At 52.6% G+C, this 21,555-nt stretch overlaps 1 protein-coding gene and 1 long non-coding RNA gene across 3 annotated transcripts in view; one reads left to right on the top strand and one right to left on the bottom strand.

Annotated features, from left to right (window-relative positions):
• Positions 1 to 15,637, top strand: part of ST6GALNAC1 (ST6 N-acetylgalactosaminide alpha-2,6-sialyltransferase 1) — a 27,892-nt gene extending 12,255 nt beyond the window's left edge. For both annotated transcript variants that reach the window (XM_005297543.4, XM_042841157.2), the window contains exons 3-9: positions 2,821 to 2,989; positions 3,745 to 3,916; positions 5,132 to 5,267; positions 7,931 to 8,034; positions 9,274 to 9,363; positions 11,907 to 12,006; positions 13,025 to 15,637. In XM_005297543.4, coding sequence (XP_005297600.2) covers positions 2,821 to 2,989; positions 3,745 to 3,916; positions 5,132 to 5,267; positions 7,931 to 8,034; positions 9,274 to 9,363; positions 11,907 to 12,006; positions 13,025 to 13,195 — 942 coding nt within the window. In that variant the 3' untranslated portion in view covers positions 13,196 to 15,637. The remainder of the gene's footprint in view (positions 1 to 2,820; positions 2,990 to 3,744; positions 3,917 to 5,131; positions 5,268 to 7,930; positions 8,035 to 9,273; positions 9,364 to 11,906; positions 12,007 to 13,024) is intronic.
• Positions 10,152 to 21,555, bottom strand: part of LOC135974789 (uncharacterized) — a 23,527-nt gene continuing 12,123 nt past the window's right edge. The window contains exon 2 of the long non-coding RNA XR_010591871.1: positions 10,152 to 14,211. This is a non-coding gene — a long non-coding RNA (uncharacterized LOC135974789). The remainder of the gene's footprint in view (positions 14,212 to 21,555) is intronic.

The following is a 21,555-nucleotide window of genomic DNA, read 5'->3' on the forward strand; positions in this document are numbered from 1 at the left end:
AAATCGGGACAAGGCAGATCACCGGCCTGCAGAGGGCACTCCAGATGCTGGATGAGCTGATTCCCCGAAGCAACCAGTAGGGGGTGCTGCAGGGGTGAGTCCGCACCCTTACATATATACACAGAGCACATGAAACAATGGGTGTTACCATACACACTGTAACGAGAGTGATCAGTTAAGGTGAGCTATTATCAGGAGAGAAAAAAAAAATAAAAACTTTTTGTAGTGGTAATCAAAATGGCCCATTTCCAGCAGGTGACAAGAAGGTGTGAGGAACTGGGGGGGGGGGGGAAATAAACATGGGGAAATAGTTTTACTTCGTGTAATGATCCATCCACTCCCAGTCTTTATTCAAGCCTAATTTAATGGTGTCAAGTTTGCAAATTAATTCCAATTCAGCAGTCTCTCGTTGGAGTCTGTTCTTGAAGTTTTTTTGTTGTAATATTGTGACTTTTAGGTCTGTAATCGAGTGACCAGGGAGATTGAAATGTTCTCCAGCTGGTTTTTAATGTTATAATTCTTGATGTCTGATTTGTATCCATTTATTAAGGTAATAGCTCACCTTAACTGATCACTCTTGTTACAGTGTGTGTGGTAACATCCATTGTTTCATGTTCTGTGTGTGTGTGTGTGTGTGTGTGTGTGTGTATATATATATATATATCTTCCTACTGTATTTTCCACTGCATGCATCTGCTGAAGTGGGTTTTAGCCCACGAAAGCTTATGCTCAAATACATTTGTTAGTCTCTAAGGTGCCACAAGTACTCCTGATCTTTTTGCGGATACAGACTAACACGGCTGCTACTCTGAAACCAATGATTTCCCTGCGTATCTGAAGAGTGCTGATGAGTATGAATGCAGGCAGGGCTTGTGCAGCTGTCCTACAAGTAATTAAGGTGCCTTTAACTAGCGCACGGCCTTGAGCAGAGTTTAGTTAATCTTCCAGTCAATGCTATAGGCTCAGAAATCAACCCATTTTGTACTGCAATAATCCTTGAGTAGGCCTTAAAGCTTCAGGGAGTTGGAGCCGCAGACAGAAGCTTGGGCATAGGGTTACCATACGTCCAGATTTTCCCGGACATGTCCGGCTTTTTGGGCCTCAAATCCCCGTCCGGGGGGGAAATTCCAAAAAGTCGAACATGTCCGGGAAAATACGGAGGTGCTGGGCCGGGGGCCGGCGGTGCGGGGCCGGGGGCTGGCCCGGCGGGGCTGGGGACTGGGGCCGGGCCGGGGGCCGGAGGGAGCCGCTCGGTTGGGGAGGGGGGCCAGACTCGGCCGTGCCTCCTCCCCTCAGCTTAGCCTGCTTCAGGCTTCCCGCAAATGAAATGTTCGTGGGAAGCAGGGGAGGGGGCGGAGTTGGGGCAGGGACTTTGGGGAAGGGGTGGAGTTGGGGTGGGGGCGTGGGCAGGGCTGGGGGCAGGGCCGGGGCCCTGTGGAGTGTCCTCTTTTTGGACACTCAAAATATGGTAACCCTAGCTTGGGGCTTAAAACGAACTTGCTGCAGGAAGTAACTAGATTTTGGGAAGTTTCTTCCTGCCAATCAGCGCTCACTTTGCTGAGCTGCCCAAAGTGCAGCCTGAAGGGCTGATGCGGCTTGTGAGATTTGCTACAATGCTGGCCTAAGGCAGCCTCTTAAACCCAGATAAGCTCAGGGCCCTAACTTCCTGCAAAGGAGTACTTGAGCTGGGCGTAGCCAGCTCATGCTGCAGTGAGTCCTATTGTTACTTCTATTTCTGGTAGCACAGCTAGAGCGGGATTGTAAATTCTTTGGGGCAGGACGTGTCTTTCAGTTCTGGGTTTGTACCAGGCCCAGCCCAATAGGTCCTGGTCTAAGACTGGGGTTCCCAGGTGCTATCGCAACACAAATCAATAATAATAATAATAGTGTAACAGGATCGAACCAGGGCACCGCTGAAACTACATGCATGAGCCTCTACTGCATGAGCTAAAAGCCACATGGCCCTTAGCTAAGGCTGTAGACCAGACTCATTAATCTCTAGAGGGTTTCGGTGCCACTAGAGGGGACCGAACACCACACTCAGGAGGTGTGTGGGTTACATAAAAAAGGGCTGGCCTGCGAGTTCCAGGCTTCTGAAAGAACAGTGCCGCAAACAGCCATATAGTTAGTTTGTGCTCAAGCTCAGCCAGGCCAGAGCTGCTCTCTGCCTGTACCTGCAGGTGGAGGATCGAACTGATCAGGCGCAGGTTTCCGTTGCTCCTGCACGCAAACAGTCGACTCCTGATCATTGCAAGTAGAAGCACACTGAAGGGAGTGATGCTTTTACCTTTGATTTTTAAAATGGGTTAATTCAGAGCTGGCAGCACGCCGCCTGCATTGTGGGAGGAGATGCAGAAAGCAGGGAGGCGTGTAACCCAGTGGAAGCAGCCGTAAGGGGATGTGCACCACAGTGACTGACCCGGAGGCTGAAGGGGGTGTGGCTCCAAGGAAAGGAGGCGTGGTTGGGGCCTGGGCAGATATGCACATTAAGAGCTGGTGCAAGGGGATGTCCTGCTGTGCATGGCATGAGCTCTGTGTCGAGGAGCATAAGGCCATGGAGACCTCGTTCAGGGCAGGAGCAGCAAGCGCATTCAGCAAGGCCTGGTCAGCCTCTGCATCATAAAACCATAATGGCATTTTTCTGAGGCAAGAGCAAGTGCCCCTGGGTGGGTATTCTAGCGCAGCCTGCGTCTGGGAGGGCTTGGCACTTAGCTGCTGCAGCGTGAAGGCCCTGGCTCAGTCCCTGGTGTGGCAGCTAAGATGGCGGCCATCACGTAACCCTTGTCTGCTTCCTTACAACCCTATCTTCTGTGCTTCCAGCGCTGCCCCGATGCGGTGCGGGCCAAAGCCGCCAAGTCTGCCTGGCTGAGGGACCTTTTCCTGCCCAACATCACGCTCTTCATAGACAGGAGACACTTCAACCACAGCGAGTGGGAACGCCTGGAGCATTTCAAACCACCGTTCGGCTTTATGGAGCTGAATTACTCATGTGAGTCCAGCAAGGGGATGGTGGGCTGGGCTGGGCCTGCCCCCTCCCTGACGCTCACAGGGTGCCCTCTCCCCACTCGCAGTGCAGGGACAGAACTCCCAAGCTGGGACACACCCTCAATGGTTCCTCAGGGAGGTGTCTTCCACTTCTTTGTCAGTTCCCAGAGCAGGCCAGTCCCTCCATCAGCTCCCAATTTTGTGCTGACCCTGAGGCATGGGCCCTAATTTACCACTGCATCAGTGCCATATAACCCCACTGAAGTCATGGCGTTTCACTGAAGGCAAACAAGCGTAATGCAGTGGTGAATCGGGCCCATGGTTTCTTTTCATTGCAAAGACTATGGTGTTTTTTTGATGGCTCCTTTATTTGATGGACTCTTGAAGCAAGTAGTGTATTAAGTATCCAAGAAGGTATGGGCAAGTATACCAATAGGCAAGGCAGCAGCAGCAGCCACACTAGTTAGGATAACAGTTAGGTGGGCTGTCAGCCCTCATGCTCCAGGCCATAAACTGATTGCCAGTTGGGATCAGGAAGGAATTTCCCTCCATGGTGTATTGTTGCATTCCAAAGATGTGAAGGTATTGCCTCCGACGCATCCCGTGTGGCTGCTGTCAGAGACGGGGTAACAAACTAGATGGCCCACAGGCTAGTTCACATATGGCACTTTCCCGGTGTTCCCTTCCCAGCCCGAAAGCTCTCCAAAAAGGCACCTTTCACTCATCCTCCTTGATGGAAACCACCTGTCTGTGTTTCAGTGGTGAAGGAGGTCATAACGATGCTGCCACCCAACCCCTACCAGCAGGTCCTCCTGGCCAACAACAGCAAGCAGAGGCCGACCTGCATCAGTTGTGCCGTGGTGGGGAATGGGGGGATATTAAACAACTCTGGAATGGGCCAGGAGATCGACTCCCATGACTACGTGTTCCGGTAAGAGGCGCAGCTTCCTGTTACTTTCCTTTCTCCATCATGCACTTTTCTCTATCCCCCCACTCCCCTCTACACCCTTCTACTCCCTCTACAGAGATGAGCCCACAAAAAACTCCAGAGCCATGTTTTAACCATGAGCTTATGCTCAAATAAATTTGTTAGTCTCTAAGCTGCCACAGGTACTCCTCGTTCTTTTTATGTTTTAACCCTGTTTCCAAGTCATTGCTACTGGCCTGCGAAGTCCAAGGCTAAATAACCTATGTGCTCAACCTTATTTAAACCTCCCTGGTCTGTAGTTCAGACTGGAAATCTCAGAGGGACGGGCTTTCTTATGCTATTCCCAGGTCATCTTATTTCTGGCTGGGACAAAAAACTATAGCTGTGGCTGTGGTATTTTGTCACTTCTAGTGCCACACTGGGATCTAGAGGTGCGGAGATTGCAAGTGAAAATGGGGATGGGAATCCAAAACAAAGTGTGAACAGGCAGGGCCGTCCCTAGCTATTTGGGTGCCCTACGCACCCCCCTGCGGGGGGGCTGTGTGGGGCCCCAGGCCTCTGTGGGTGGGCTGGCTCCTGGTCCCAGCCCGCTGTGCTCCCCTGGCTCCCAGCCTTGGGAAGCAGGGGGAACCGCCCCCCAGCACTCACCAGCGGCACAGCTGGGAGCCGGCGGAGCGGAGCGGGCTGGGGCCAGGTCGCTGCACTTACCGCCGCCAGTGAGTGCAGGCCCGACCCAGGCAGCAGTCCTCTGGGGAGTGGGGGGGCGGGTCTGGGGCAGAGCAGGGGTGGGAAGAGGCGGGGCTGGGGCGGAGCAGGGGTGGGGGCTTTGGGGAAGGGGTGGAGTGGGGGCGGGGCAGGGGCCCAGGGGAAGAGCTGGAGCAAGGGCTGCAGCAGCACACAGCTGTGCAGGGCACCAGGAAATGTGGTGCCCCAAATTTCCTGGTGCCCTATGCAGCTGCGTACTTTGCGTATGGGTAGGGACGGCCCTGCGAACAGCATGTTTCTGAGCCTCAGGGAAGGTTCCATCTGGATTCATTTCCCGCTGTGGCTGTCCAGCCCAGAGTGTGAGGCGGTTCCTAGGAGGCTCAGGTTCAACGCTAGTTTTGGTTCAAGGTTATTTTGGCCAGACCAGTTCCCCCAGCCCTGCTGTGAATGCCAGCCCAGTGATTAAACCAAGATGCTGCTGACTTTGCAATTCTGTTTGATTTTCTGGCCCAGGGTGAGTGGTGCCGTGATCAAAGGTTACGAAAAAGACGTGGGAACAAAAACGTCCTTCTATGGATTCACAGCCTACTCCTTGGTGGCCTCTATTGTGGTGCTGGGGAGCAAATTCAGCAAGATCCCAATGGGAAAAGTAAGTCAGGCAGATGACGTGTGTAACATGCCCTTGGCAAGGTTCTGCTTTGCCTATGGCCTGTGTTTCTGATCCTGACCCATGTGAAGGGCAGCAGGGCAGAGGCATATCAGGTCACAGCAGAGTTAACCCAGGTCTGAACGCCTGGGTCTGGGAGCCCGAGTTAGCCCAGTCAAGCATCCACAGTGGCAAGGCACACTTGAGTCATTCCAAGTAGGTGTGGCCAAACTGGTGCTGAACTAGCCCAATTTAGATGCTAGGGTCCAGGTCCCCAAAGGTATTTAGGCCCCTAACTCCCACTGAGTGAGGCACCTTGGAGGAGCTGGGCTTAGGAGTGTTGGGGGTGTAGCCCAGGGTTCTGAGCAGGGCTGCTGGGGGGCAGGGGGACAAGTTGGGCCATTAGCCCCGGGCCCCGCAGAGGCCCCCACAAGAGTTTTTCGGGGCCCCTGGAGCGGGGTCCTTCACTCGCTCCGGGGGCCCCGGAAAACTGTCGTGGGGCCCGGGCCCCCGGAGCTTCTTCCGCTCTGGGTCTTCGGCGGCAATTTGGCGGTGGGGGGATCCTTCCGCCCCGGGACCCACCGCCGAAGTGCCGGGTCTTCGGCAGCAATTCGGCGGCGGGAAGACCCCAGGCCCCCTGAATCCTCTGGGCGGCCCTGGTTCTGAGCACTGCACTAATCTGTGTCACTCTAGGAATTGTTTTGCAGTGTGCTGTGGAAGTGCTCTGAGCCAGCCAACACAGTAAAGTAAAGCATTTCTGGCTTGCTACGCTCCTCGCTTCCGTGGCCTCCATCCCAGCCAGTAGCAAGGCATGGATCCAACTCAAAAACATGACCTGTTCAGGCAGTTGGCATTAATGCAACTCCGTTCTGCCCTATATCACTCCAAGGTAGAGGCTTTTGGCCTGCAGCCACCTTGTGCTGTGATTTTTGTCAGCTCTCCTAGCTGAGCAGAGATGGGTTGGGTCAATACTTGGGTGTTCCATGAAGACTTTCCATCCAAGTGCTGTAGAGAAGCTATGTTGGGTCGCTCTTCCCCTCAGTCAGCCCTGACGTGGCCTGGTGGTAGAGCGCCGTGCGATGCTGGATGTTCCTCCTTTGGGAGGAGACGTCATACTGAGGCCCTGACCATTTATGGTTATTAAACATCCCTTTACATTTATTTTGGCAAGAGCTAGGCACTAATCCCAGTGTCATGGCCGGATTATGTGTCATTTACCTATCCGCCCCCCCTGCAATTTCAGTTTGAAATAGTGTTCTTCACGTCTTGTTCTAAAGCACTATGCAGTGTTGTTGTAGGCTGCTAATCAGCTACTGTAATTCATCCCAGAGGTGGATGACGTGATCTGTGTTCATAGCTGAGTCATTGTAAAGTGGTATGGGCACCTTTGAGATGAAATTTGCCGTAGAGGTGTGAGATCACGTTACTCTGGTGCACTGAATTCTCCTCCGATGGCTGGGTTATTGGGGAAAATCCAGGGGAAGCTGTGGGGTAGAAGTTGGCCTCGGATCACTTTTCAGTTCAATCGAATCTAATTGTATCTAACTGATTTGAGAGGTTGTCAGCTGGGGGTTGGGAACAGACATCGGGGTCATGACTAAAGCTGAGCAAACAATTGATTTTTCAGTTCTGGGGCCAAATCGAAAAATCCCCCAAAAAACTAGTTTCTGGTCGACCTGAAACAATTTTTGTTCATTTTCTCTTGGGGTGGTTTTTACTGGTTTTTGTTTGTTTGTTCTTTATAATAAATCTAGCTACATTTCTAAATGAAAGATTGTTTTAAAATGAAAATTTGAAATGTTTCATTTTGAAAATGTTGAAACAAAGTGATTCAAACTTTTCTAATTTTTTGTTTGTTTGTTTTTGGCCAAAACTATTTGTGAATTTGAGTCAAGTTCTTGAATAATTTTGGATGGCCCCAGACTTCATTCTTCAGCAAATAAACCATTTATCCAACAAATGTCTGCCAGTTGTCAGCATGACAACCCTGCCCTATCTATGTCAGTAAATGGGAGGGCAAATCTGGGGATGGTGGGAGCGTCCAGTATTGAAAAGGGTGTGAACTACTGAGTTAATGATTCTCTGTCTGTAGTTATAGATCGGATCTAATTTGTCTTTTCCCTCTCTCTCACCTGTCTCTCTACCTATGAACCTATGTCTTGCTCATCACTGTGCTATCAGAGCTCAGACCTGTGTCAATCATTTTCACCCTGAAACTAATGGGTGTGTCTTTTGCTGTTCTTTACAAGTAAATGCACTCAAGCTACCTAACCATTGCTGCTCAAAGAAAAACAGGAGTACTTGTGGCACCTTAGAGACTAACAAATTTATTAGAGCATAAGTTTTCGTGGACTACAGCCCACTTCTTCGGATGCATATGTAGTCCACGAAAGCTTATGCTCTAATAAATTTGTTAGTCTCTAAGGTGCCACAAGTACTCCTGTTCTTCTTTTTGCGGATACAGACTAACACAGCTGCTACTCTGAAACCTGTCATTGCTGCTCAGTTACATTCCTGTTTTGTTTCCAGGGGATATAATTAGCAACAACCGACCTTGGCTCTGTGCCCAAGAAATCCAGCGAATTCGGGCTTTTGTTTGCTATTAATTTTTAATGCCCATCTCCCTTTGATGTTGGCCACTAACTCTTCCTTGGTGGGTTTTCTAGGAGATCAAGTACCTTCACTTCCTGGAGGGCGCGAGGGATTTTGAGTGGCTGAAGGCTCTCCTGCTGAACAAGAATGTCAGGAAGGGATTTTTGGACCAGTTCGGGTAAAACAGACTGCCATAGACCCTGTCTTTGTACATTGAAGCTTGCTGCAGCCTCACCTCCCTTTGTGCAGAGCTACGTAAAAAATTCCCCTTGTCATTTCATTTGGAGAAGTCAGACTTCCCATCTGCTCCTTTGTGCATTGCTGCAGGAATGGCTGTCGCGTGCTGCCCCAGAAGTGGCTGCATTTCAGTGATGGGTGTCTGAATGCTACAGCCTGTACATCAGTAGCTTGTCAAATACTTTGTGATTCTCCTGAATGAAATGTGCTGTTTAGAGCTGGGTGACATTTTTCAACTGAAACTTTTTTCCAGCAAAAACCCCGCAGATTTGGGCCAACCAAAATATTTCCCAAGTTTGTGCAGATTTGGGCAAATTGTTTTGGTTGAGGAAAAACCAAAAAAGGAAAAATCTGAACACATGGAAACATTTTGTTTCATGTTTTTTGATGTTTTCAAAATGAAACGTTTTGACTTTTTGATTTGAATTAACCTTTAACCATATTCATTTATTTATTTGAACTTAAAGGGGAAAAATATCTCAACATCAACATGAACCATTTCCTTTTGGGTCGAACTAAACATTTTATTCAACCCCAAACTAGTATTTTTATAAACTTTTCGATGCATCGAAAATTCTAAAAAAATTCAGTTTCCATTTTTTCTTTGAGCTTTTCAGAGCTGCCGTTGAAACAAAAAACCCATTATGGGCACATCTTTATTGTTATTTGGTCCTTTATCCCCCATTGAGGGATCGGAGCCCCGTTGTTTTAATTCCTGTACACACATGCCATGAAAAGATGGTCCCTGCCCCAAATTGCTTATATTCTAAAGCTACAAGAAGGTGAAGTTTTTGTGCTGTTCTGGGAAATGCTCCAGTATCAGTTGGCATCATTTCTGTCTGTTTCAGCTCTTAGCAGCAGGGCCGGCTCCAGGGTTTTGGCTGCCCCAAGCAGCCAAAACAAAATTAAAAAAAAGCCGCGATCGCGATCTGTGGCGGCAATTCAGCGGGAGGTCCTCCGCTCCCAGGTGGAGTGAGGGACCGTCCGCCAAATTGCCGCCGAATACCTGGACATGCCGCCCCTCTCCGGAGCGGCCGCCCCAAGCACCTGCTTGACAAGCTGGTGTCTGGAACCGGCCCTGCTTAGCAGCATGCATGATGGGGCCTGATTATTTTCACAAAGTGAAATGAGTGGTTCAAGCACTCACCTATCCTGAATCTATTTCCGTTCCCTTCCCTAGGCCCAGACCACGGGACAGATTCAGTAAGGATTTCAGTCTGGACAATTATCTGGTCATTCACCCCGATTTCCTCAGATACATGAAAAACAGGTCAGTAGCAGGGTGTTATTTGCCATGGCGAGCGCCATCTGTCAGGCTGTCTCTGAAAGGCCGCTTGCCGGATTTCGTCGTCTTCATTCTTTCATCCCCGCCCTCTTCCTCACAACCCCAATCATACAGGGGGGTGAAATTCACCCCCATGCAGAGAGCAAACACAAGCAATGCTTATGCAGAACTTCAGTGGCATCTAGCCCTCATGCTGGCCTTCTGCCAAGGGGTGGATTTCCCCCATAAGAAGCTGAGAGGTGGAGAAGGAATGACTGCAGGGCAGTTTGTTTTTCAACATACAAGAGAAAAGAGTATCAAATTTGCCCCATCAGAACAAATTAAGGCCCCAATCCTGCCAATGGATCAGTGTGTGGGTGCAGGGGTTCCACCCACAGAGTTCCTCTGAGGTCAAGTTGCAGGATAAGGGCCGAATTGTCCAGTGTCCTGCCTTTGTCAGGGGCCAGTGCTAGATATTTCAGTGGAAATCATAAACCCCCTAAAATGAACTTTCTTCCTGACCCTGCCAGCATTCTATGTCCTGAAGGATGAGGGTGAATAATTTTTTTACTACTCTAGCTAGTGTGATTCCCACTGCTAGTCTTTTATAATTGTCTAATCTTTTTTAGACACCTACAAAGTGATTTGCCGTGGTACTGTCTGCCTGTACCAGGTTCCGTGTGTAGGGAAAAAACTACTTCCTTTGCCCTCCCCCCCCCCCCCTTAAAACATGATGCCTTTCAATTCCTTTGAGTGCCCACCTGTGCTTAGATCCTGGGAAGGCAAACTGGAGCCCAAATGGACCATCCTTTATTTTGCAGACATCAGCCATAGCTCCCCTGACTCTGCTCCCTCCAAGCTAATGAGTGCAAGGGCTTTGTGTCCTACCTTGTGTCTCTCATCAATGCATCATTACACAAAACACGCAGGCCCCCAACAGCTTTCATTCCCCTTCTCTGAGCCTCTTCTACAACTGCTCTTTGCGTTCTACAAGTGGGTGGGATCTGGGATACCTGACCAGTGCAACGCCCTGTAAATGCTATCCAGGGGACTCCCTATGCGTGTGCGCATCACACCGTCATGGATGAGACCAACGTTAGAGACCAGCCCTACAAAACCAGCATTTCTGGATGGGGCACCATTATGGCAGCCAATCAGCCATGCATGGCTGTCCCATGTTGTTTTCAGAGGTGGTACTTCCTGATGGGACTCCATGCATCATGGAGCTATTCATTCACCCAATCTTCAGGACAAACACCCACCCCTCTGTGCAGGGGAAGGAGGGTGAGTCCTGTTAGGCACCTGGGGGAGTAATTCTGAGCTCTATAGTAGCACATAGTGAGCCCAGGGTCAGGATGAGTCAAGACGTTGGAGTGTACAGCGGCAGATTAGTCACAGGGCCCATGCTCAGGGGCACTGGCCAACTGGGGGCCCCCAGAAAAAATCCAGCCTCCGGACGGGTGGGGAAGCCCCCGCATCCCAACCCTGCTCCCCAGCAGAAGCCGTGGGATGCGGGAAGACCCAGCGCACCCCCCCCCAACCCCATCCCTGTCAGAAGCCGCGGGGCGGCAGGGGAAGACCCAGCACTGCCCCTGACCTTGTCCCTGGCAGAAGCCGCGGGGCGGCAGGGGAAGTTCCTGTGTCCGACCCAAACTCCAGCAGAAGCGCCAAGCAGGTGGTGCAGGAGAAGCCCCAGGGCCCCGACCCTGGTCCCCTGCAGAAGCACGGGGAGTGGCAGGGGAAGCCCCAGCACCCAGATCCCCGCTGCGGCCCTGGGACTGGAGGAGCTCTCACTCTCCCTGCTGCGGCCCTGGTGTGGCACAGGGACAGAGCTTCTCTAGTCTTGGGGCCACAGTGGAGATGGGGGTAAAAAGGAGCAAACAGGTTGGGGGCCACAGTGGGGGAGGCAGAAAGACCCTGGGTGGGACAGGGACGGGGCATGGGGGAAGAGGCACAAAGGGGTGGGGGCCAGGGGCGGGGCTTCAGGCAGAATGGGGGCGGGACTGTAGGCGGAAGGGGTGTGGAGGGGGCCACCCACTTACTCTGCCCCAGGGCCCTAGGAAACCAAATCTGCATCTGGGAGTGTAGCATTTCAGAGGGGTGGAGGTGCATGTGGGTGATAGAGACCCCCCAACTTTCCAGCTGTCTGGCCTGATTTTGTGGTTGGACCAAATCAGTGCTTAATTTGCAATGAAAGAGGTTTTGGGGCTCAAGCAATTTTTGTACTTTCATAACTGACGCGGCAAGCTCAGAGGTGCCGGGGCTATGAACTGCCAAGCCCCCAGAGGTACTGGAGCTATGAACTGCCAAGCCTAGAGGTGCCAAGGCTCAGCCCTGGCAAGCCCTGGCACAAATTAAGCACTGGACCAAACCCGAATCAAAGGTTGGCTGACCCTTATCTCAATGTTGAAATGCCCAACGTACTGTGGGCAGCACGAGCCTTCAGAATGTGTGCATCATGCATCAGATACATGGGGATGGACAGGCTGCCCCACAATCAAGCCATCACACCTGGAGACCATGCTCCTCCTTCTTATGTCCTGCTGCAGGTTTCTAAGATCCCAAACTCTGGATAAGTCCTACTGGGCACTGTACAGACCCACCACAGGGGCCTTCTTACTGCTGACTGCCCTCCATCTCTGTGACCGGGTAAGGACTCCATGGGGCTGCTGATCCCACCACACTGCCTGGGATGGGCAAAAGGCAGTGTCCCGTAGCCCCTAGCTGGTGAGAGGGAGCGTGTTTGGGGGATTGAGCACGGGGCTGGTAGCCAGAAACTTTATTCTAATCCAGCTCTGCCACCAAATTCCTCTCTGGGCTTGGGTGAGTCATTTAGGGCCTGATTTTCAAAAGCACTGAGCACTTGCAGCTCCTGTGGGCTTCCTTTGGAGTTGTGAGTGCTCAGCACTAAGGAAAATCAGGGGCCCTTAACTTTGCATTTCCCCATCTGGAAAATGGGTATTATGGGTATCCATAAACAATGGGAGTTTGGACTCAGTGAAAACTCACAATGGGGCCTAATAATAACAATGTATGGGATAGGTGCTTCTTGCGAAACGTAAATCTTCAAGGAGTAAAATCCTAGGTTTGACAGACAGGTCTAAGTCTCCTGATTATATTGTCTCAGGAAGAGCATATTCCTGGCAGACGCATGGGAAGGGCACTCAGCCTCTGGGTATGCTGGAGGAGGGGGGAAGGAATGGGATGAAGAGGCCTGGTACAAGTCATGCATCAGCACCTGTGTTGGCCAGTTGGAACTACATTGCAGACTGACCTGGGGCAGACAGTCTAAATGTCCCAGTGACTTGGGGATAAGACAAATGGCAAAAACACCCCTGTGGGTTAAGAAGACCTGACCTGGTCCTCCTCTTGTGTGGCTGGGAGTATAATTCCCCTGACTTCCAAGGAGTTGGTGTGAGAGCAGAAGGACATTCTTTGGAGTGAAAGTTCCTAGCTTGGTCTGGCTGGAATCCTACATATAGCAATGTGGGAGGCAAAAGGCCCCTTGCCCCAGCTGCAGGGACCCCAGACTCACCTTTCCATTTGGAAGCAGCTCCCCTCTGTGATAGCCATGCCCATCCAGCTCTCTTTCCCTGCCACCCCTCCAGCCCTTGACTTCCCCATTTCTGAAGCCCTCTAACCCACTGGACCCTTCTGGTTTTTCCAGGTGAGTGCCTATGGCTTCATCACAGATGGCTACCAGAAGTACTCGGATCACTATTACGACAAGGAGCGGAAACGTCTGATCTTCTACACCAATCACGACTTCGATCTGGAGCGAAGGGTGTGGAAAAAACTCCACGATGCAAATGTCATGAAACTCTACCAGCGATCCTGACCTGGGGCCGAAGGGACACTGGCTGGAGAGTTTGACCCTCTCTGGTAAAAGGGTCATGTGGGAAAGAAACTTGAAAGGCAGGGGTGCGTCCTGACTTCAAGTCATCTTCTACTTATTTTCATGAAGGTACGTTAATTCTTTGGCACCAGAAATCTTCTGTCTCAGGGCATTGGTTCCAGGAATATGCACCCCATGCACCTCAGCAACAGCGCAGGAAGGAAGAACTAAGCAAACAGCATGGACCTCCCCAGCTCAAAGCACACATGCAGCCAGTGCAGGGCTGATCATTACTCTAGGGGCTACAAAAGCCATTGTAGGTTCTTTGGTTTGCAGTGCTGTCATTGGGAGAGAGGATTCCAAGCTGGAGGGATCTTGAATGATTCCATTTGGAAGCCTTTTGCTAGCAGCAGACCTGTCTGTGGAGGATCTGAACTGGCATTCAGCTGGGTTTCTTGGGAGAGGTGCAGCAGTCGTTGGGGACGGAGTCTGCTTGAACTGCTGTGGTGAGTCCCAATTGCATGGAGCACCAGGAGTCCCATTTAACACCCCCGCTTGAGCCCACAGACTAACCGTTGCCCTGCTCCCCACTCCTCCGCTGCAGCTCATGTGTCACCATCCGTCCCCCCGTGTAATTGGCGGTGATTGTTTTGGGGAGGGAGGTTTGTGCCTGAGCTCAATCCAAGCCGATCCAGCACTGATTGTCCCACTCTGGTTTAGCTCCTTTTTGCCTGGGTGCAATTAGAGACTGCGCCCATTAAGATGGGGCTAGTTTTTCTCCAGGCAGTTACCAATATGGTCTAATGGTTAGTGCTCGGGATTTGGCACCAGGACTCCGGGGTTCCATTCCTGATTCTGCCACTGACTTGCCCGATGATCTCGAGTAAGTCACATATTCTCTCTGTGCCTTGGTTTATACTCAGTAAAATGGGCATAAAAAGGCTTTCTCTCTCAAGTGACTCAGGCTGTGTCAATAACTGGCTTTTTGGTTTGCTGGCCGAAAATTGTTTTGGTTCGACCTGAAACAAAAATATTTCTTTAACAAACTGAAAAAAGTTAAAATTTTAGTTCAGGTTGAAAAAATGTTCACATCAACCCAGCAATAAATATTTTGTTTCATTTTTGAGTTTAACCTTTCAAACAAATGAAGTCAAATTCTCAATGAAACATTTTGAACTGAAAAAAATCTGTTTCTGGTTTTTTGGATTTTCTTTTTATTTGTTTTTTGCTATTTTAGACCAAAACAATCTGGTGAATTTGACATGAATTTGCGAAATGTTTCGGTTGACCTGAATCTGCAGTTTTTAACGAAGAAAAGTTTCAGCCAAAAGATTTTGCCCAGCTCTACTTACAAGGTTGACCTAGCAGAGTAGCTCTGGGAGCCCCTCTGGCAGAAGAAGCTAGAGTATAATACTCTTATCTCTAGACATTTAGGCCACATCTACATTAGCACCTATGTCAAAAAAACTTTGGTTGCTCAGAGCTGTGAAAAAGGCACCCCCCCCCCCCCCCCCCCCCCCGGTGAGCAACATTGCTTTTGCTGGCAAAAGCACTCCTTTGCACAGCGCTATGTTGGCAGGAGACACTCTTCTTCCGGCATAGCTATAGCCGGTCATTGATGCCGATGAATACTGCGTGGGGTAAGATGATCTGTTCTCATTGCTGTCAGTTTCCCCCATCTGATTAATCATCCTCACTCGTTTGCGGCCCCGTCCTGTCCTAATGGGCGGTTGAGGTGCTCAGCACCTTGTCAGACACGCTCAGGATCTCATAGGATCAGGCACTCGCAGCAGTTAGCACCTCCCAGATATTTCAAGGCGAACGATTGTGGTAATTCCTTGCACCACCGCTCATCGCTGAGTGTCATATAGAGATGGCAAATCTGGGACCTGCTAGCACTAGACGGGGTTTGCTGCCGAACTACACAGCCGTGTTTTGCCTAGGGAGGCTTTTGCTCACTGCAACCTCAAGAGAAGCATGTTTATTTCACTCACACATACACATGCTCCAGCAAGCCCGTCCCACCCCCTTTAATGCTCTGCAGAAACTGGGATAGAGGGTGAGGGGCAGGGATGTGGAGACATTCCTATTAACATGACTCAGACATTTACAAAGGGCAGAAACCTTTCTCCCGAGTGGCAGCCAACTGCAAACCAAGGGCCTGCCCCGAAGAGCAGACGGGAGTCTTCCCACAGACCTCACTGGGCTTTGGGTCCGAACCCAGTTGTGAATTCAGCCTGGGTGCATGGGTGGAGTTTCTCTGGCTGCGAGTGACACGACTTCCCTTTGCCAGGCCGTTCTGCAAAGCCATGGAAACGCCACCTGAGTTCTAAGGGGAGGAATTTCAGATCTGTTTGGCAACACGAATTGTAACCATCATCTGGCCAGCTCGGACCAGTGTTGTTTTATTATTTTTATACAGGTGCTTTACAAAGGGTGACCAGATTCACACGTGTCTGTCAGTCCATTTATTTGCTGTTGGGGGAAAAAAACTCTGACGCTGGGGTCATCAAAACGTGTTTATGGCGGCTGGGTGTGGCCTCTGCTGGCATCTCCCCACTGGAGCTGAGCTGAAATGTGCAGTGTCACCTGTTGTGAATATTTTGCACAGCCCCCAAAGCTGCTCTAAGGAGGCAATTCCCAGCAAACCAAATCTGCGCCTACCCAGACTGACCCTTTACCGGTCTGACCCAGAGCCCACTGGAGTTAATGGAAAGACTCCTATTGATTTCAATACGCTTTGGATCATGCCTTCAGCCCTTCTAGGGTATTGTGACTGGGTCCTGTTTGTCAGTAACCCCTCAGTTGTCTGGATCCATCCTGAGCGTGGGAGAAATGTACTGGCCTTGTCTACATGGGGATTGCCCACCCTCCGGCCAAGGGGTAAGTTCCACCAGTGCCAATCAAGGCTTTGCTTGTACCCCGCAGGACTTTGCCATGTGCCGATGGCAGGAATCAGGGTGTTCCCCACTGTAGAGGAGGCTGAAATAGGGCTGTGTAGGGCGCAGGTGAGGATCCTGCCAAGGATGCCAGCATACCAGTAGACCCGCAGGTCTGACTCTCCTCTCTTATACCCGGTATAGCTCCAGTGGAATTGTCCCCGATTTACGTCAGCATCAGAATCCGGCCTGACCCCGCCCCCCCTCCCCTGCACAGTCACTGGGACAAGCTCATCTTCCAGTCTCAAAGGAAGCCCATTCTCATGCTGAACACGCCTGGCTTTCCCAGCCCCGCTGCCCGCCCCACTCTTCTTGGGAAGGCCCCCAGGCTTTGAGCTCTCAGGAGGGTAGCAAGGAATCATTGTTCCTTACCGGCAGCGTCTGGGCCATGCTGAATCGCTCCAGGTTGCTAGGTGACCGTCTCTGCACTGCTATTCTTCAAAGTGAATAGGGCCTTTTTATTCCCAAGAAGTTGGAAGAAGTTTCTCTGTCGCCTGCCCTTCCCCCCCATCCCCTCCTCCTCTTCTCTTCCCTCCTTTCTTTTCGCTGCTGGGCTGGGAAGAGGGGATTAGGGTATGTGCGTGTGGGGACACGGGGGTGTGGCCACCCATGAGGGCCAGAAAAGCATTAGCCACAAGGCCCAGCCTGAGTCAACGGGCAATCTAGGGCACCGGGCTAGGAAGGTTGCAAATGGCTGGTGCCCAGGGGCCTTTCCCATGCTGGGCCTCGAGTGCCATTTTCAGCAGGCCCCAGGCAGAAAAGCTCCCTTTTTACAGCTCACCACCCGACCCCCGTCCTCCCCAACAAGGCTCAGGTCAGCCAGTGTCTCCTCGCCGTAGCTAACGTCGGGTACGCTGTGGCTGGGGGAGGGAGAAGCTGGATAAGCACGAAGGGGCCTTAGCACATGAGAGATGGACAGTGCTGGCTGGGGAAGGACATAAATTCAAGCTCCCCGTGAGCCAGCCCCCAAGGCTCTGCCAATACAGGCTCCGACCTGCACTCCTCCTGATCTGGACCCCACGCAGCTCTGGCCACACAATGCAGCTCTAAGGTGACAGTCCAGTCCTGAAACCCCACACAGCTCTGCCAACGCACCCTAAATCCTCACCTGCAGTGACCCCAGCTATGCCAGTCCTGAAACCCCCCCACAGCTCTGCCGACGCACCCTGAATCCTCACCTGCAGTGACCCCCAGCTATGCCAGTCCTGAAACCCCCACACAGCTCTGCTGATGCACCCCGATCCTCACCTGCAGTGACCCCAGCTATGCCAGTCCTGAAACCCCCACACAGCTCTGCTGACGCACCCCGATCCTCACCTGCAGTGACCCCCAGATAGTCCAGTCCTGAACCCCCACACAGCTCTGCCAACGCACCCCTGATCCTCACCTGCAGTGACCCCAGCTATTCCAGTCCTGAAACCCCATACAGCTCTGCCAACGCACCCCGATCCTCACCTGCAGTGACCCCAGCTATTTCCAATCCTGGGTACCGCACACAGCTCTGTCAATGCACCCCCAATCCTCTCCTGCAGTGACCCCAGCTATGCCAGTCCTGAAACCCCCACACAGCTCTGCCAACGCACCCCCGATCCTCTCCTGCAGTGACCCCCAGCTAGTCCAGTCCTGAAACCCCACACAGCTCTGACGAGGCATTCCACGCCTGTTCTGCAGCCCCACCTGCTACTCCAGTCCTGGGTTGTGCAGGGATGAAGCTGTGTGTCTGAGGCTAGCACACATACAGGCCACTGAAGTCATGCGCCTGACCTCCTCTGAAAAAAATCACTCAGGTCAGATGCTAGAATCTGCCATCTCCTTGGAGACCATCAGCTACCCTTTCCTCAGGCCTGGAAAGGGGCAGAGTCCAGCAGGCAGGAGGAGCAGAGCTGGGGAGCAGGGTGGGGGAAGGGCAGCAGAGACTATGTGAAGTGACCATTTCTCAACCACACAATAGGCCGAGCAGCACTGATTTGTCCAAACGATTCAGCGACTGGTTACAAACCCCAAAGGCTGCAGGATCCACTTGTGAATGATTCACTATGCAACAAAGAGGCTAAATTAGCAATAAATACCAAGCATGCTCGGCCATTACTCATCGTGCACCCCTGCATAAAGTGAGCGTCAAACATGGCCACCAATGTGTAGGGTTACCATATTTCAACACTGAAAAAAGAGGACAGTCCACGGGGGCCCCACCCCCAACTCCACCCCTTCCCTGCCCCCGGCCCCACCCCAACTCTGCCCCTTCCCCGCCCCCATTCCAACCCCTTCCCCAAAGTCCCCACCCCAACTCCGCCCCCTCCCCATAGCACTCCGCATTCCCCCTCCTCCCTCCTGCCCCCCGGGCTCTGGCTGCTGCTGTGCTGGGGAAGTTGCTTCTGCCCCGGCGCGCGGTAGAGAGCAGCGGGAGCCGGGAAAGTTGGAGCCCGGGGAGGAGGCAGCTGTGCATTCAGATGCTGCCGCCGCCTCTGTGCCCCGGCAGATCGGGGGAGTTGTTAGTTTTGCTGCAGCCACTCGCACTCGGGGTCCCCCGAGCGTCTTTTGCCCGAGCGCTACCGGTGAGTGGCTGCAGCAAAACTAACAACTCCCCCGATCTGCGGGGGCACAGAGGCAGCGGGCGGCATCCTCCCCGGGCTCTGGCTGCTGCTGCGCTGGGGAAGTTGCTTCGGCCCCGGCGCGTGGTAGAGAGCAGCGGGAGCCGGGAAAGTTGGAGCCCAGGGAGAAGGCGGCTGCGTGCTCGGATGCCGCCCGCCGCCTCTGTGCCCCAGCAGATCGGCAGATCGCGGGAGTTGTAAGTTTTGCTGCAGCCACTCGCACTCGGGGTCCCCTTACCATGCCTCCCTATTTTCCTGGACATGTTCGGCTTTTTGGAAATTCCTCCCAGACGGGGATTTGAGGACCAAAAAGCCGGACATGTCTGGGAAAATCTGGATGTATGGTAACCCTACCAGTGTGAGAATGGGCAGGTTGCCCTGCACACCTACACCTACTTGGCACGGCCCATATGGTAACACAGGGTGCCAGGCAGCCAGGGATCAGGCCCACTGGCCAGCACGTGCGGGCCAACCTGGTCTGATGTTATGCAGCATGCTGTTCTATTGTGGTGGACTGTCTAGCACAGTGCAACACAATGAGTCACGCTGTAACACAAGCTAAGGCTATGTCTACATTAGCACTTCTGTCAATAGAACATATGTCACTCGGGAGTGTGAAAAAAACACCCCTCTGAGTGACGTACGTTCCACCGACAGACATGCCAGTGTGGCCAGCGTGACGTAGCTCTCGCTGCTTGTTGGGGGTGGTTTAATTATGTCGCTGGGAGTGCTCTCTGTCCCGTTGGCATAGCACGGCTACACAAGCGAGCTGCATCGATACAGCCGTGCCACTGTAGGTTTGCTAATGTAGACATGGCCTTACTTAGGGTTACCATACGTCCGGTTTTTCCCGGATATGTCCGGCTTTTCGGCAATCAAACCCCCATCCGGGGGGAATTGCCAAAAAGCCGAACATGTCCGGGAAAATGCCGGCCGGGCACTTCCCCTCCCGCAGCTGCTCTGCTCCTCCCCTGACTCTTTGGCTCTGTTTAAGAGCCGAGCTGCCCAAGCGCTATGGGCTTCAGGCAGCCCCCTTGCCTCCGGACCCCAGCTGCCGGCTGGGCACTTCCCCTCCTGGGCTCCAGCTGCGCTGGGGAAGCGCCGGCCGGGGGCGCAGGGTCTGGGGGCTGCCTGGCAAACCATGAAGCCGGTAGAACTCGGGCAGCCCTTTTCGCGTGGCTGGGAGTGGGAGGGAGGAGGGGCGGAGTTAGGGCGGGGAAGGGGCGGAGTTGGGGCGGGGCTGGGATGGGAAGTGGGCGGGGCCAGGGGCCTGTGAGGGGTCCTCTTTTTTTTATTTGTTAAATATGTTAACCCTACCTTACTCAATGCACCGGGGCAGCCCAGTAGGCGTGAATTCCAGTCAGAAAAACCTCATCAGGTCTGTCTCCATGCAGGGTTGACAGGGCTGAGGTAATATGGTGAGACAATCCGTGGCAGCAGCTCTCAACGGCACTGTAGTAATATTACTGATGATCCTATCAGCCAGTACTACAGTGCAATGTGATACCCCAAGATACCACACAGTACTGCACCCCACGGCCAGATAAGCCCCGTCAGTGGGTTTTTTTAAAGACCTGGTTAGACAAACAGTTGTCAGGGATGGACGAGGTCCTGCCTCAGTGTGATGGGGGGGGGGGGGGGAGAGTGGAATGGACCAGAAACTAGAGCAGTGGTCCCCAACCTTTTTGTGGCCAGTAGCACATTCATGTTTTCAGAAGAGTGTGGCGGGTGCCAACAATTTTTCAAGGCTTATTTTGTATTTGTACATTAAATAATACGAAAAAACATCATATTTAATAATATATGAATCCAGAGAGAAGAGAGAAGCCACGAGGACAGAGAACATTGGCGCCCTCAGCCCTGGAGTTCTCTGTCACCAGCAGGCACGGGGCCCCGGCTTCTCTCCCCTGCTGGGCACTAGGCGGGCCCCCCGCCTGCCAAGGACTGAGAACACCGGCGCTCGCAGCCTGCAGCCCCGGAGTTCTCTTTCCCCGGCAGGTGCGGGGCCGCAGCTTCTCTCCCCTGCTGGGCACTAGGCGGGCCCCCCGCCTGCCAAGGACCGAGAAAACCGGCGCTCGCAGCCTGCAGCCCCGGAGTTCTCTTTCCCCGGCAGGTGCGGGGCCGCAGCTTCTCTCCCCTGCTGGGCCCTAGGCGGGCCCCGCGCCTGCCAGGAACAGAACACCGCACCCGCAGCCTGAGTTCTCTGTCCCCGTCAGGCATGGGGCTGCGGCTTCTCTCCCCTGCTAGGCACTAGGCAGGCACACATAAATGCCCCAGCAGGTGCCATGGTGCCCGCGGGCACCACATTGGGGACCACTGAACTAGAGGACCTCATGCGTTCCCATCCAGCCCTACATGTCCATGATTCTATGGTAGTACACTGCAGCACTAGGCAATGCAACAGCACCGTGCAATGGAAGCACCTCTTTGTGAGTGTCCAGAGTGCATGTTTTAGGTTCAGTTCAGAGGCTCCTCCTCATATGCCCAGGGAATTAACAGCCTGTAACTATTCCCTGCACCGGTCAGATCCCAGTGCAGATTTCTGTAGGCTCCCCTACCGCAGGAGACCAGTGACTCCTACTGATGTCAAGAGCAGTTACTCACATTCTGGGGGAGGGGGGCTGAAGGACCCTGGATTTTTGTCTCTTGCGGGAATTGACTTGCATCACTCACTAGCAGAGATACAAGAGTCCAGAGCGATCTTTTCTCCCAACAACACATGCTCTCCCAGGGCCCTGTATAATGCTACTCTGTATCAGGAGGAAGGGCCATCAGCACTGAAAATCTCCCTCCATCGACCCAGCCTGCTAATTCCCTTTCGGGATTTGTAACA

Source organism: Chrysemys picta, chromosome 12, assembly GCF_011386835.1.
Source record: "Chrysemys picta bellii isolate R12L10 chromosome 12, ASM1138683v2, whole genome shotgun sequence".
Classification (NCBI taxonomy): domain Eukaryota; kingdom Metazoa; phylum Chordata; order Testudines; family Emydidae; genus Chrysemys; species Chrysemys picta.